At 47.8% G+C, this 15773-nt stretch overlaps 2 protein-coding genes across 2 annotated transcripts in view; one reads left to right on the forward strand and one right to left on the reverse strand.

Annotated features, from left to right (window-relative positions):
- Positions 1-1664, forward strand: part of ALKBH4 (alkB, alkylation repair homolog 4 (E. coli)) — a 2485-nt gene extending 821 nt beyond the window's left edge. The window contains exons 2-3 of the mRNA XM_010006047.1: positions 361-558; positions 1023-1664. Of these exons, the coding sequence (XP_010004349.1) occupies positions 361-558; positions 1023-1664 (840 nt within the window). The remainder of the gene's footprint in view (positions 1-360; positions 559-1022) is intronic.
- A 7722-nt stretch (positions 1665-9386) lies between these two features.
- On the reverse strand, positions 9387-15541 carry ORAI2 (ORAI calcium release-activated calcium modulator 2). The gene is made up of 2 exons (XM_010006028.1): positions 15314-15541; positions 9387-9932 (listed from the first exon to the last, which is right to left on the reverse strand). Exons 1-2 carry the CDS (start codon positions 15539-15541, stop codon positions 9387-9389), a joined length of 774 nt encoding a protein of 257 aa, XP_010004330.1.
- Between the last annotated feature and the right edge of the window lie 232 nt (positions 15542-15773).

Raw genomic sequence — 15773 nt, forward strand, 5'->3', positions numbered from 1 at the left:
CCCCCCGGGGTGCTGGGGACACAGCGGGGCCCCCCGGGGGGGCTGCGGGAGGAGCCCCCGTGGGTTCAGCTCGGGAACGTTTTCCCTCTCTGCAGGGTAAAGATGTTGTTGCTAGGAGGGAAAAGCAGCTCCAGGAAGGCAGGGCGGTCCTGCCGGAGCTGTAGGAAAAGCAGGGAAGAGGTGTTTTGTATTTTTTTCTCCCCAAAAGCAGCTATAACATCACCTGTGTCTATAAAAATCCCGCACACCCAGTTTTCCTGCTGCAGCATCGTGGCAATTCATGGAAATGCCTCATATTGAGAAGTTTCTCCCCCCACCCCTCCACTGCTTTCTTTTTATTCTCCATTTTCGTTTCCCCAGGGAGAAGATAATTTCACTTACTGTCCAGCAACAGGCCTAGCTAAAGGAAACGAGGACTCTGAATTTGCTGGCTGGGCATTTCCATTTCCAGGGGTGTTTCTGGTGGAGGAGTTCATCAGCCAAGATGAAGAGTCTGAGATAGTTGAACTGATGGATCGAGATGACTGGAAACCATCCCAGTCTGGCCGAAAGAAGCAGGTTTGGCACACAGGTGTTCTTAGATCCCTCTGGAAAGCTGTTTTCAGTTAGAACCCAAAAGCACTTGGATGTTTCATGAGATGTTTTCCTTTGAAAGCTCTTCCTAAAACCAATTGCAAGAGTGACTTGTACTTAAAAGTCAGCTTCTTGCAAAAATAGGTGGGAGTGGTGACGTGACACACCTGGTGGTGCACGTCCAGGAGTAAGAGTTCACACCATCCCCAAGTGAAAGGAGTGGGTTACTTGGTTTGTTTCCTACTTGACAGGTGAGAAAGCTAATTCCAGGGAGATGAATGTAGCTTCACTGAGCCCTGTTGCAACCTGGTGACCAGGTCACTTGGAGAGATGTGAACTCAAAAAGCCTTGACCACGTGCCCTGCAGGGATCACAGCCTCTCCCAAAGGACCCATCCTGGCTTTCCCCCCAACACTAGCCCTTTTCCCCCCCCTCTTCTTTTCCAACAGGACTATGGACCCAAAGTGAACTTCAAGAAGCAAAGGCTGAGAGCTGGCAGCTTTACTGGTTTGCCAAGTTTCAGCAAAAAGCTTGTGGCACAGATGAAGGGCTGCCCTGTGCTGGGAGGTTTCTTCCCCGTGGAACAGTGCAACCTGGACTACGTGCCAGAGAGAGGGTCTGCTATTGACCCCCATTTTGATGACTGGTGGCTCTGGGGAGAACGTCTGGTCAGCTTAAACTTGCTCTCCAGCACCGTGCTGTCCATGTCTTGCGATTCAGAAGCCAACATCCAATTATTCCCCATCCCCAGCACGGAGAGCAGGGAATTAAATCCCCCTGGATCTTCAGCCCAGACGCCCGCGAGCAGAAATCCGGGCGAAGAGGGAACCGGCTGCGGTTTATCCCCAAGGCTTGTGCCGAGGAAAGAGGTGACTGTTGCCATTCCCTTGCCTCCCAGGGCTCTGGTGGTGCTGCAGGGGGAAGCCCGGTACCGGTGGAAACACGGCATCCAGCGCCGGCACATCCAGCAGCGCCGCGTCTGTGTCACCTTCAGGGAACTGTCCGCCGAGTTCAGCGCTGGGGGGGAACGCGAGGAGCTGGGCAAAGAACTGCTGGAAATAGCCCTGTCGTTTCAAGGCAGGCCAGTGTGAGAGGCTGGTGGAAGCTGGAATCGTGTTTTGTTAGGAGGGTTGAAAAATAAAAGCGTGGGATTGGTACAATTCGGGTTGTTTTGGGGCTGGGGGAGGGGTCTGGAGAACAAGAGGAGGGTCTGGAGAATTTAGGAGGAGGCTGAGGGTGTTGAGCCTGGAGGAAAGGAGGTTGAGGGGAGACCTTCTGGCTCTGCAGCTGCCTGACAGGAGGCTGGAGACAGGGGGGTTGGTCTCTTCTCCTGAGGAACAAGAGGAAATGGGCTCAAGTTGTGCCATGGGAGGTTTAGATTGGATATTAGGAACAATTTCTTCCCCAGAAGGGTCATCAGGCCCTGGCACAGGTTGCCCAGGGCAGTGGTGGAGTCACCATCCCTGGAAGTGTTGAAAAGCCATGTAGACTTGGTGCTGAGGGACATGGGTTAGCACCAGGCCTGGTAGAATTGGGTTAATGGTTGGACTCTATGACCATAAAGGTCTTTTCCAACCAGAACAATTCTGTGATTCCTGAAGTGCAGGTAAGGAGCCAGGTGTGTGCAGAGATAAGCTCCATCCAATGGACATTCAGCCAACAAATCAGAGTGTGCAAGGCAGGGGTGGGCTGTGTTTGGAGGCTCTGCTGGGCAGTGGGAGCTTTTGCTTTGAGGCCAAAGTCAGCAGTGAGCTGCTGTGTTGTTGGCTGCATTGTAGCAAGATGCAAATAGCAGGTTCTGAAATTACACCAAGAAAGAAACTTAGAACCATTCAACTGAGCTGAGTATCCATCAGCCCTTGGCACAGGTTCAGCCCAAGCCCTGCAGCAGGTTTTACCCTTCCCTTGGAACTGCTGAGCCATGGGAACACAACCATCCTCTTCCCCACCTCAGATGGGCTCCCCAGAGATCAGCTCTCTGGGGGAGGGGGGTAAGCAAGCATCTCTCCACAGATCAGCACAACACACCCAGAACTAATTAAAGTAATTATCTTTTGCTGCAGATTCATGCTCTAACAATGAGGATTGCTCCCTGTGTGTGACCTGTACCTTCTGGGACCAAAGCACAGGGTTTGCAGAGGGGCTGGTGGCAGCTCTTCTGCAGACACTGCTTGGACAGAGCTCAAACCAAAGGCTTGCACAGACTGTGTGATTTCCTGATCATTTCTCATCTCTGAACCCTGCTGTCAGCTCTCAGCAGCAAGAGGCTGATTTTGGGGAATAAGCTGGGCAACAGACTGCAACCCTGGTGGCTGCAATGTTTTTTCCTTGGCAGCCAGGTCTGAATCATGCCTTGTACCTCAGCTTCAAGTCATCATTTGGAAGCAGGGAGGCCATCTGCCTGCCCTGAGCAAACTTCTGTGCTCTTGAAAAATGAAGTTGTGCCTTGGAAGAAGTGTGATACTTGAATGAACAACAGTGGCACCCAAACCACTCAGCACAGTCACACCTACAGCAGGAAAGCAACATGGTGTTGCCTGGTTTTAGTTGGTAAGGAAAGGGGACAGGTTTATACACGGGATCTCAGTGTCCCTGTGCAGTCCTGCCCTAGGAAGACTTCCCTGGCACAGGGCACAGGTTTTACTCTATAATAATGTACTCATGCTGTAGCCACTGCCCTCTGCTCCAGGCATTGTGGGGCAGGGAGCTGTACACCCCACAAAACAGTTACCAGAAATCAGTTGGGTGCAATGGGGTGGGTTTTACCAGTGTAAGTGAACAGATACAATCACACTCCTGCACAGCTGCCATGAACCAGTTCCAGTTTAGCCCAGGCTTTCAACAGTTGTGGACATCTGGTTGATGATTCCAACAGGGACCCACAAGCAAAGCTCCACCAGGAAGTCCTAAACCCCAGACCTCCACCCAGACCAACTGGTGAGTGTCACCTACACGGTCCAGCAACAGTCACAACGTGGTAGAAACCCAGCCAGCCAAGATGCCACCTGTACTTACAGTGAGCTTTATCTCAGGAAATTCCTCATAGGCTTCAACTTCTCCAGCTGACTCTCCAAAGCAGGACCTTGTGCTCTCCCAGGAGTGGTTCCTAACCTTTTCCCAGCAGACTGGTGTGACCAGCACCGTGCTGCTGGCATCCCTGGGGCTCAGCAGCCACAGAGAGCGTGATGACCCCAGGACAGCACCTGGAGCTGCCAGCAGAGCAGAGGACCTTTGGCCAAGCAGGAGGACACAGCTGACAGGCTGCAGGAGCTTAGCACAAAGCCACAGTTTGGGAAGAAACCCAGGGCAGGCTTTCCTAGAAAAAGCACTGAGCCCACCTCCCCATTGCCCCCTCAGGGCCTCTCCAGCAACCTGCTCATTGCTCCAACTGCAGAAACCAAGCATTTCCATTAATATTGTTCCCAACACTCCCTTTAGATCCATATTTTACTCTCAGCCTGTTAAAATACCTTCTGTGCACATATCTGCTGGTTGCTTCTCTCTGCAGTGACAGCAGATGATGAGTCAGGGTGCCACAGGAACAAGATACACAATCTTAGTTCATTTTGTGCCTGGATTTGTTAGCTGAATTTTTCTGCCTCGACCAAACTGTACAGGGAGCTGCTGTTCTTGCCAGGAAATTCCAGCTCTTCCTAGTTGGTATCTCACATTTGAAAAAATAAATGCAAATAATTAAATATGAAGCCCAAGCCTGAGGGTTTTGCCTGGATGTTTTTGGAGCCCCAAACTCACTAGACAGTCATTGTTGTGTCTGCATTCTGACACGTTTCACCTCTTCATCAGCCTTCTGGGGATCATTTGAGATCAAAATCCAATTACACCCCCCCTTGGTTCTGTACTTTCTAAAACTTTAGGCACATTTTTCTCCTCAAAAGCCAAATTGCAGCACTGCAGAACATGAACAATTGGTTGGTACTGGCAAGTACCACAGGCATCTGAAAAAAAAGTATAAAGAAGTTTTCATCTTGATTAATTAGTTTTTTTTAAGTAATTTTGGCCACTATACTAGTAGTAGTAACATAAGACAAACTGTGATGGTCTTCATGTCACAGGAATTCCTATCACAGCTGTTTATCTCCTTGACAAAGATTAGCACTTGTAAAACACATGCTGAGAGCCAGGCCCTCATTAAAAGGAAGTGCATCTAATTGTTATCTACTTGTATATTTTAGAAAAAGGATAATAACTGACCAAGCCCTTCTCAAAAAAGCAAACCCCAAGTTCACCCACAGAGGAAGCTGGAAGACTTGAGCTGCCTTTCAAAAAATCAGTCTGAAATCAGCAAGAAGCATAAAACTTAGCAAGTTTATCCAGTTTCTCTCACACAGCTGAACAAGAACTGAGATACATACATTGTTCTACATTCAATATTGTTCATGCAGAGATCAAACAAGAATAGGCAAAGCTAAAATACAGGTTTTTCTCTTCTCCTAGTACTTAGCACTCGTGGCTGTTACAACCCTGGGCAGAAGGCAAGTTCTCAGTTGTGCACACAGGTATTGACAGGAATCCTCTCCAAATTCAGGCAGTTGGTCATTACTGATGCTTTGTTTGAAATGGGTACAGAGGAGACAGCCTGTGACAAGACCAGCAGAAAATAACCATGCTGGCCCAGTGGTGCTGGGCTCTGACACTGAAGCTGCAGCTTGAGGAAGCTGACTTAAAAGCAGGTGCAACAAGATGGAGAAGCTCACAAAGCTACAGCAGCAGGGTAACTCCAAGGCCTTTTGTTTGCTTGTTTGAAGGCAGGGAAGGTGAGAAAGGACATTCTAAAAATTACACAGAAGAGGAGAACGTGAAGTCTGAGCAACCAGTCCTGCATCTGGCTGGGCACCTTGCACACCCCTCCCTGAGCCTGGTGCAGCTGTCGAGCTGGGATTGTCCATCCCTGAGTCCTGGTGTCTGGGCTCCAAAGGATGTTGGTTCCCAGCCCTCCATCTCCCTACAGACACCTCCCAGATCCCAGTGCTTCCCACAGCACATGCTCTGCCTGAGGCTCTTGCAGAGTATCGCTTTCACCCCTCACCTGGGTCAGGCCCCAATGCCCAAGTCCAACATTTCCTCCATCTCCCCAGCATGTGAAGCCCCCCCAGGAGTCAAGGAGCCACCACAGCCACAGGGCTGCAGCTGCCAGAGCCAGGGGAGGACCTTAAAACCAGGCAGCTCCAGGAGGAAGAGCTGCCACTCAGCACAGCAAAGGGAGAACCTGATACTGCTCCCTCGGCTCAGTCATGTCTGGTCTTGGCTCCTGCTAAAGAAGGAAGGAGAGAGAGGAGTCACCTCCTAACCAAGGCAGGTAGCCAGGAATGATAGAAAATGGGGCCCTACTCCTGTCCTTGACAGCTCCTGCCCTTCTGGAAGGGACTCTCCAGTGCTGGAGCCTGCAGAGTCATTTTTCTGCCTGGCAAAAACTGTCCCAAAAAATCTGGAGGGGGACTCAGGACTTTGCAGTGAGCTTGTGGCTGTTCCCTGGAGCAAACCAGGGTGAGACCCACTGCAGAAACTGAAGCAATGGCCCAAACGAGGCAGTAACTGGTCCAGAGTCACAGCCCAAGGGAGGTGAGGATTAGGGCAACAGCCACCCCAAACTACAGCCCCCCAGGGCTACAGAGCTGGTACACAACAGTGACACGTGTCAGGGAGATCCTCAATGCACATCCCAGCCTGAGGGTAGGGCCCCTGGGTGAAGCATCCCTGTGCAGGCACCACAGGAACAGAGCCACACAAAACCCAGGAATGAGAGACACCCCAGGAATGAGAGACACCCCAGGAATGAGAGAGAGGTGACAGCACAGGACAGACATGGCCAGCACTGGCAGGCAGGCACAGATGTGACACAGCACACACTGCCAGACCTGCTGGGACATCAGCAATGATGAGGAAAGGCAGGCATCTCTGTGCTGGGGTGATGGGGATCCTGCTAACCAGCCACACGAGGAGCAGCAGAAACAAGGAGGATTTTCTGGTGCTGTAGCACAGGAACAACCACCTGGACCCGGGTCCTTCCTCCTCTAGGTATGAACTGTCTGGCTGATACCACAGGCCACCCTCACCACAAGTCAGTGACCATGTGAACATGCTGGAGGACAAGAGGCAGGAGCAAGAAAAGCAAATGCTGTTCTTGGGAAAGAAGGAGGGAAGTTACAGTGCAAAGGTGATGGGTAACCTAGAGAGATCCCAGATGCCTCAACAAAAATACTCCCATGGGCTTCTCATGGAAGGCAGAACTCAGTGCCTAGAGAGACAGAAGAACAAAGCTGCAGGCATAGATGGGAAAGCACATTATTATTCTGCTGTCAGTGCATTCACCTGTGGGACACCATCTCAAAGCACACCTGGGACTCCCTGCTGGAGTAAGGCAATCCCACTCCAGTCCCAGATGTGCTGCTTTGAATCCAGTCCCACCAAAAACTCACCCAGTTATTCTACAAAATCAAAGCAAGGTTTCTCCATTTGCTGAAGTTTATTGTATTTGCAAAGAATGAAACGAACCATTTGGCTGTTCCCAAAGGAGCTGCATTGCTTTCACAGCACTGCATGCACACTATCAAACTTCTTCTTTGAAATGTTTTTCAAATTGCAAAAAAAGTGCTCAGTCCTTTCCTCAACAACCTCCTGAGCTCCACAGCACAGAGTCCTGTTATTACTGGTGATCCAGGAGAGTGCAAAGTACAGCTGAGAGATTCATCCTGGTCTGGCTCTGGCCTCACAATAGAAATGTTGGTTGGCAGAAGAGCCTAAGTCTGTAATACTTGGCAGAAAACTCAATCCTGTTTTTGGTCATACAAACCTTTACATTTTATTATGGTAAAAAAAAAAGAAGGGAGAGAGGGCAGATTCCTGGGGGGACCATATAGATATCACAACCACCCACTTCCTGGAGGACACTCCTTATTTTTTGCATAGGTGCATCAGGACAGACTAGTCATTTAGCACACAAAGAATATTTTCTTTGCTGCACACCAGCCCATATGGGACATGCCAACTGCAGCAAGACCAACAGATGAAAGCCACAGACACAGTGCTAAGCAACTTGTTCTGCAACGTTCAACCTTGCCTGGAAACAGGAGATCTGAGAGTTGGGTTCCTAGGGCCTAAGCCAGAGAGGAATATAGGGATGGTCTCACCCTGCTGCACTGGGATTGGTGTGTGCCCTCCATTCTGGGAAGCTGACATGTAATACGCTGCTGTTAGATAGCTCAGATCCCAGGGGAATAAGGGAACTGGGGTTAAATAGAACATTACAAACATCCTTAATGATTCCAGAAACCTGTAAGGCCTGGGAGACTCTGCAACTGAAATGTTTGAGTGCAGAGCAGGAAATCAGCAAAGGATCAGGGCCAAGAAAATGTACTTATGCTTCTTTCAGCCCCAGGTGGCAGAAAGCCTCACTTTCCCTTAAAAGAGCTGATGATCACAAACCACTCTTTTCCCCTCCACAAAGCTACCATAAATATAAAATCATTTTTTTACAGAAGTTTTCACCTAAAAGGATGCTATAGAACTCACAAGCTTCCCTCACCATGCGAGACAAACGTGCAAGTGTCATTTTCTCTGCTGCTGCTGAAAAAAAAGAGAGCCAGCTCAGATGAAACATGATAGCCCTGTAATGGCACACAGCCCTCCTGGCTCCAGCTCCCCCAGGCTCCAGGTTCCACCAGAGGAGCTGCCTGTTTTGGTGGAGGGAGGAGGAAGCATTCATTTTTGACAGAAAAATGCTGCAGCTGGCAAAAAAACCCAAACACCCCAACAAACAATGATGAAACACACAGGACTGGGGCTTGTTCTCACCTGCAAAGCAGGCAAAAGACTTTGCAACAATAGATATATGAAGATGACTTTGCAACAATAGATAAATGAAGATGACCTAGTGAGAGATTGATAGAAAAAATGCTAAATGCTGTCACTCCTTACTTCCTTGAAACTTGCTTTTCTAGTCCTTCAAAGTTTTGTCTCAGTAAATTCCCTGTCACTGTTCTGTTTTAAGAATGTCCTTGTTCAAACTAAAACACCTTTCAGCTTTCCCTGGGCACTCTTGTCTCTTATTGGGAAAAAACCCCACATGATCTTGGTATTCATTCAATCTGAAGTGACAGATGCTGCTGAAAAAAATATGATAGAACTTCCCAGCTTCCTCCAATTTGAAATTTTACCTCCCCAGCTGTAAAAATAAAGCAAGCAATAGCAAGAAAAGAATATATAAGCTAAAGGTTGATTTTTTTTTTCTGGTGATGTATTTATGGAACACTTGCTTTGGAAGAAAGGTGATCAACACTCACAGTTTCTGTTGGGCTTTCTTGGATGTCCTCAAGTCAGCTGCAGGTACTTTCATTAACCAGCTCAGCTCTAGAACCAGCTGCTGCTGCACTGACCAGCCAGGGAATTCTGACACCTAAGACAGGTCCTACACACACACACACACACACACACACACTGGTGTTTTTTGACAGCAGATGCAGTTTTACTTTTGGCAACAGAATATTGTTGGTAAAAAAAAGAAATAAAAATCCAGATTTTTGGCTACCCAAACCAACGTTAAGGTAGATGAAGTTTTGAGACCTTGAACTCCATGGCAGTGTTGACTTAAGCAGGCAAGTGTGTAGGACCAGAAACAGGTCAGAGCTTCCAGCACCTGTGACAGCACTAGCACCCACAGCTACACATGGCAGGCAATTAGCGTTTACACATGGAAGCCTCAAGACAACCCATGAGTGGTGTGTCTCACCAAAACAGGTAACGTTCCTCTTAGCCCCAGCTGAGCAGCTCTGCTGGCAGCAGCCTCTGCCTCCCTGTCACACCACCTGCATGCCTCTGTCGTGCCCATCCAGCTGCACTTTCAGTTTGTGGAGCTCCTCGATCTCCCGGTTGTGCCGCTCCGTTTTGTGCCGCACCAAGGAGCGGTAGAAGTGGATGGTGAAGACGACAAAAATCAGCCCCACTGGGACCATGATGATGGTGGAGACCAGTGCTGACTGCCAGCCCGCGTGGCCACTGGGCTTCTCCACATTGGTGGTCTCGTTTTTCAGGATGGAGCCCACAGGGAGGAATTTTATCCAGCAGAGGAGCACGACTTCCGCAAGGAAAAGGAGGATCCCCAGGACGGTGGAGAAGCCCCAGGCCAGCTCGATGTAGGGGTGCATGCGCTCGTGGGGGGACTCACTGATGGAGTTCAGGTTGTGGATGTTGCTCACTGCTTCCACGTTGGGCAGGATGCAGGTGCTGATGAGGAGGGCAAAGAGATGAACTGCCACCAGCACCGTCGTGCAGGCGCTGAACGCGATCAGCAGCATCTGGGGGTACTTGTACTGCACCTCCAGCTGCACCTCCACCATGGCAACCTGGGGAAAGGCACAGAAAGCTTGTCAACAGCTGCTAGTTTGCCTCTTTTCCAGGCTTTCATCCAGGAAAGCATCTTTATTCAGGAAGAGCACCTAAGGTCAAGTACACACTCAAGTGCTTCTTGGAATAGCAGCCTAGATGGATCGGTCCTGCTTCCCATGAAGTACCTGCAGGCTCCAGCCTGGCTTTCCAAAGGCTCACACAGGTTTCTGCAAGAACACATCTCTCCTTGCAACCACGAGCCATCTGAACTGCATCAAACCCAACAGGCAACAGGAGGAAACCATGAGACAGCAAGAGGGGCTGGGAGGCAGGTGACAGCCTGGCAGCCCCACTGCCCATCTCACCTTCTCCTGCTGCTCCCCACTCGTGGCTGCAGGGCAGGAAGTTTCCACTTCAGGCAAGTAAAGCAAAGCAAAAGCAACCAGCCCTCCTGGCTAGTGGCCAGCTGGGTTTCACTAGCCCTCACAGGAAGCACACAAGCTACTTTACAGTGTTCTATTCTCAGAACATTGTACATTTGTTTTTATTACAAAAATGCCTCGACACAAGTTATTTATATCCTCAAATTTCTCCCTCGAGAGCTAATAACTTACTGATAGACTCAGCAGAAGCAGAGCTACTGGCTATGGGTGTGTTCAACAACTCAGATCAGTCTGGGTACTCAAAAGAAAAGCTATCACATAGAAAGTCTTTAGCTTTTTTTTTTTTTTTTTTAATAAAATCAAGCTGAACTAGCAGAATAAGGGCAAGAGAGCAAAAGACTCTTCTGAGATCAGAGCTGGACTCCTACTGCAGGTCTGCTAACTGGTTTAGCATAAGAATTTGTAAAATTACTTAACCTCTCTGGGAAGTAAAATAGCACAAGTGCTCCCCTGAAAGGGATGCAGGAACCTTGTGCAAATAGAAGCCACAAAATCAGCAGATGAGACTATAAAACATTCCTCTCCAGCTTGGATCTGCAACTGCACTTCCTGATTTGCACAGATACTAACCTTTTTAAAACCCAAACCATTCTATGATGCTCTGATGAACCTGCCTGTCAGCAGGCAAAACTTCTGGTTATGCCAGGCAACCTGCTGCTCCAGCACAGAACAGCTTGTCGGGCGTTAGGGAAGGGGGATGTGGATGCAGGATCCTCAGGGCAGTGCCTGCCTCAGGGCAGTGCCTCTCAAAACCATCAAAAGATGGCAAAGCTGGAAAAAGCAGCTCAGTTCTGGGACACAGATGGATTTTGCAGAAGAGACACAGCATAACTTGATCCAGACTTCACCTTACACCACTGCTGAGCAGCCACTTCCAAGCTCTGTATCATAATCTGCACCATTTGCTCTGGCATTAGTTGATCATATTATTTAGGCACTGGGAGATGAGGGGTACACTCATGTTCTCCCTGTGGGTAACCCTTAAAAGGATGAAAGGGAAGGGAGGAAAGTGCCTCTGCTGCCTGGCCCACATTTACTTTGAAACCACCATTAGACTGAATGAGGGATCACAGCCAAGTCTGAACACGTTCAGCAGCAACCAAAACACAAGGTGGTTGTGGCAACAAATAGTCAATCTCTACCAGTCCAGATTTTACACCTACGTCAACTATTTAGGATAGTGGAGACACCAAAAAGATGGTGGCAGTCCTTGGACATTCCCAGCCTTTTGTTCTGTTTATGAACATGCAGGGTTTCTACATTTTATTATTTCAAGGTTCCTGTCTGGAATTTACAGTAGTTCTTGTTGTCCAGTAGAGAAAATAACAACACAGGATGGACTTTGCCATCTATTGCAAGGTCAATTTAATTAAAACACATGCCACATTGCCTGTTCTCTGCAAAGGGAACACAGATTGATTGGAGGAGATCAAACTTACTCTCTGCTGCACTGTCTGCACAATTAATTTGTACAGCACTGGGATTGTCAGTCACGCCCCATCAGCCAGGAAGAGCTGCAGGTGTAGTGTTCATTATTGGGTGCTGTAATACCCAGAGACATAGCATTCAGCAAGCTGAATAAGAATTGTAGCTACCTGTTCAATTTATAGCTTTATATTAAAGCTGAAAGCCTGGCCCATGTCAACATATCAATTTCTCCTTGTTATCCTCCGCATGAGCAGCACTTTTCAGCTAATTGGATGTTTCCTCCCAGACAAACCTATTCCCTAGGGCTACCTTCAGCTGTGCAATGTGATGAATTTTTAACACTGACTGATGGCTCAGTAAGAGGTATTTCAGGGAAAAACATCAACAATCCAAACAGGACAGCAAGGCAGAAAAACAGTTCATTTAACTCGAACAAGTCCTGGAAAGGTGAGCGAGCTCTTGCCACGTCACCCCATACAGACTGTTCTCTGACCTGGATAAGAGAAAGAGAACAAACTGACATAACCCATTTAAAAATCATTACATATGCTGCTTAGTGTGTAAAACTATTAATATGTCATATCTGATACTATTATGCTCTTCTGTCATAACAGCTCCCTTTATTGTAACCTCTTTCCTGAAGCCAAGGTATCAAGGGCTTGACTTTGCGAGGCACTGAGTGCTCAGCTGAGCCATGGGGTATCTCAGCACTTAATCTGGCTTAATTTTAAAGGTTGAATTTGAATTTTTAATTTTTTTACATTTCTCATTTAAAAAATGCAAAGGTTAATTGTTTTGAAATAATGAGAAAGAAATAATCTATAAATAAATAATTTGAAGCTGGAGATTCGCCCTGTTGAACCCCACTCTCATGGGTCTGCTAAAGGACTCAGAACATTTTAGAATTAGACTCCAATTAAACTACATGCAATTATGTTTGTTGTTTAGTTGTGGTTTGTTTTTTTTTATAGCCCAGACTGTCCACAACAAATATGTTAATCTTGATTAAGAAATTTAGACCAGGATAGATAGTATCAGGCAAAAGGATGACAAATGGCTTAACATAAACCCTGGTACACTCACACAGATGGTTTGGCAGCTGCAAAAAACAATCACTCCAATAGATCTACTGTAGTTGGCTGTTGTTTTTTTTAATCAGATACATATCCTGCAGCAATTAGACAAGTATCAAGAAGACTGTCTAGCAGTAATAGCTCTCTTTTCCATCAGGAAAATTATTAAGGAGGCTTTCTGAGCTCCCTCTGAACCTCCTTTGTTTGCAGTAGCATTAGAGCCCATCTCCAAACAGACCTGGCACTGGGAAGGACCCACAACCTCCTGACCTGCCCAGTTCTGCCAGAAATACCAGAGATAGCATCGAGTAACAAGGAAGGTTTGCATTATTCTGCAGCCATTTATTCTGTCCAGAAGGAGCTGGATCAAAGCCACCGCCTGTTGATTAAATATCCATCAGCTCATAATCATTTTCAGCCAATATGGAGCTGGCTTAAATCAAACATGCTGACAAGGAAGTAAATAAAGCAATAACCAAGCCCTTTATGACATGAGTTTACATAGCTAAATGCTCACAGAGCTTCAGGGAAACTATTTAACTCTAAATAACTTCTCTGCTTTCATCAATAGCCAAAGAAATGCTCCTATTAGAGACCAAACAGCAGTGTATCAGACACCTGCATGCCAAGGTAGCAGTGGAGAAATCATCCAGTAGGTAAGAGATACCTCAGCTTACACGAGAAGGTTTATTGTGATCAGCTGAGAAAAAGCTTGCTAATAAAGAGAATTCCTTATTGCAAAAAATTCTGACAATTATTTGATTTTGCTTACAAAGTGAAGCTGGTGATTATAATTAACGTTACTTATGTGTTCATTTGACTTGCATTTTAAACAGAAGTCAAATGGTATTTGACTTGCATTTTAAACAGAAGTCAAATGGTTAATTTGTTCGTGCTTGCCAAGGACTTTCAGCAAGTTTCTGTTGTGTGAGCTGAGAAGGAAGGCTTTGTGTTCAGAGGGGTGGTTCAGCCCCATGGGGTGGGTGGGATGCAGCTCCCCCCGAGCCCCAGCAACAGCACAACCCAGCACAGACACCTGGTTCTGCCTACAGAGATCAGGTCACAACACTAAAAACCATTAATTTAATAATCATGTCAAAGAGAAGACTCACAAATGACTAGTACAGGACTCAAGTAATCCAGAGGCACCAAGGATGAGCACATCAGCTGCTTTTTTTGAAGTAAGAAAGCTTCTGAGTGAAAAGAAATCTACAGAACACTCACCTTTCTCACAAGGAGGAGGCACCTTCTGCCATTCCAGCACATGAGATTGGTCACAAATGAACACAGTTTGAGTGAAAAGATTTCACAGGAATCATGTGCAGGCAGCCAGGGCAGAGAGAAGCCACAAAGCAGCCAACCACCTTGTGAGGGGGGAGTGCAGTGGGAACAGGCTGGAGGGCACATCTCCCCAGCTTCTCTTTGGGTGATCAACTCTGTCATCCCAAATGGCTGCTGTAATGTTACAGATGATTCATGTTCTGGGGGATTGGGGGGAGGAATAAAAAAAACCAGATGAAGCTAAAATAAAACAAGGAAAGCTATCTGGAAAATTCCTGAGATTGGTCCTCCCTGCTGCTCCTGATCTGCAGGATGCAACATTGTCACATCCCCCTCACCCAGGCACTGCCCTCTGCCTTCTGCTGACAGACCTCAGGAACAGCCAGACCCGTCTGTTTCCTGAGAAAACCTCCCCCAAACAGGTTTCAGTTCTCATTCCCAACATGGAAGAACTAGAGGGGAGATGAAGAGGCTTCCACCAACACAGCACAGCTCAGGCAGGTCTGAGCACTTGACCACTGTCTCACTCCTTGACATGGTTTTGACCTATGCAGAGGCCTTCCAGGTAACACCCATGTGCTGCACGGAGAAAAGCAAGGACCAGAGATCATTCCCAACAGCCAGCATTGACAAAAATATTCCAGGGTTGGCTCCCTTCAGGCTGGAGAGTCCTCTAACACCAGGTCTGAGGATACAGGGCCTCGTCTCACACCTCAGCACAAAACACCATCTGCCCCATCATCCCACGCAAACTGTGGCCTGACCTCCACCTTATTTTAGACACCATGACCTGCAAAAAACACATGTACAGAAATGAAGATAACATTGAGGACCACAGCGATGTGGGGGCCTGGAGGAGCTCCACAGGCCCAAGCGCAGCCCCAGGTGAAAGCAGCCAGAGATGGATGGCTAAGGAGAGCCCAGGCCTGGAGTCCTCAGGATCACACACACAGGAAAGTGATTTGTATTTCTGCAGGCCTGACTTGGGAGTGTGGGGGTTGCCTCACTTGTCAGCAGCAGCCAAGCAGAAGCCCCTCAGGCAGATGCCTCCTGCCTCTTCAGAAAACAACAGAGCATCCTGCTTCTTCCCAGGAGGAAAACCCTGCTTCATAATGATTTCAGACACCAAAAAACCTTCAGGAACCAGAAAGCACTGCTACAAAACACACATACCATGGCAAATCCAGAGAGCAGAGCAGAAGTCCTGCTGGAAGCTTTCAGTTTGGCTCGGCTCAGGTACAATTTCCTCCAGGACAGGGCCTGGACTGAGTGGTGGTTTGATGTGACCAGTTCCAGGTAGCTGCGCCGGACCCAGTCCCGGTAATCCATGCCTTTGGTGCCAGGTTCAGAGCAGCAAGCAGGAGTGGAAGGATCCACTGGAACGTTTAATTCAGAAGTCATGGTGAGAGAAATGCTGAGGGAACAAAAGAGTCACGTTTAAAAGGAGGCAGCAGGTAAGAGAAGGGTCGGGAAAATTGACATTTAAACAAAGTTGCCCGCAGGCAGTAGGAAAATGATGGATCAAATCCCATCATCCTTGCAAGGCATGGGACAGAGAAAAGACCTTCCATAACTGCTAAAAATGACCATGAGAACTAGGAAAGATTACACAAGTAAACCTGGGAACTACTCC

Source organism: Chaetura pelagica, unplaced genomic scaffold (assembly GCF_000747805.2).
Source record: "Chaetura pelagica isolate M959 unplaced genomic scaffold, ChaPel_1.0 scaffold49, whole genome shotgun sequence".
Lineage (NCBI taxonomy): Eukaryota > Metazoa > Chordata > Aves > Apodiformes > Apodidae > Chaetura > Chaetura pelagica.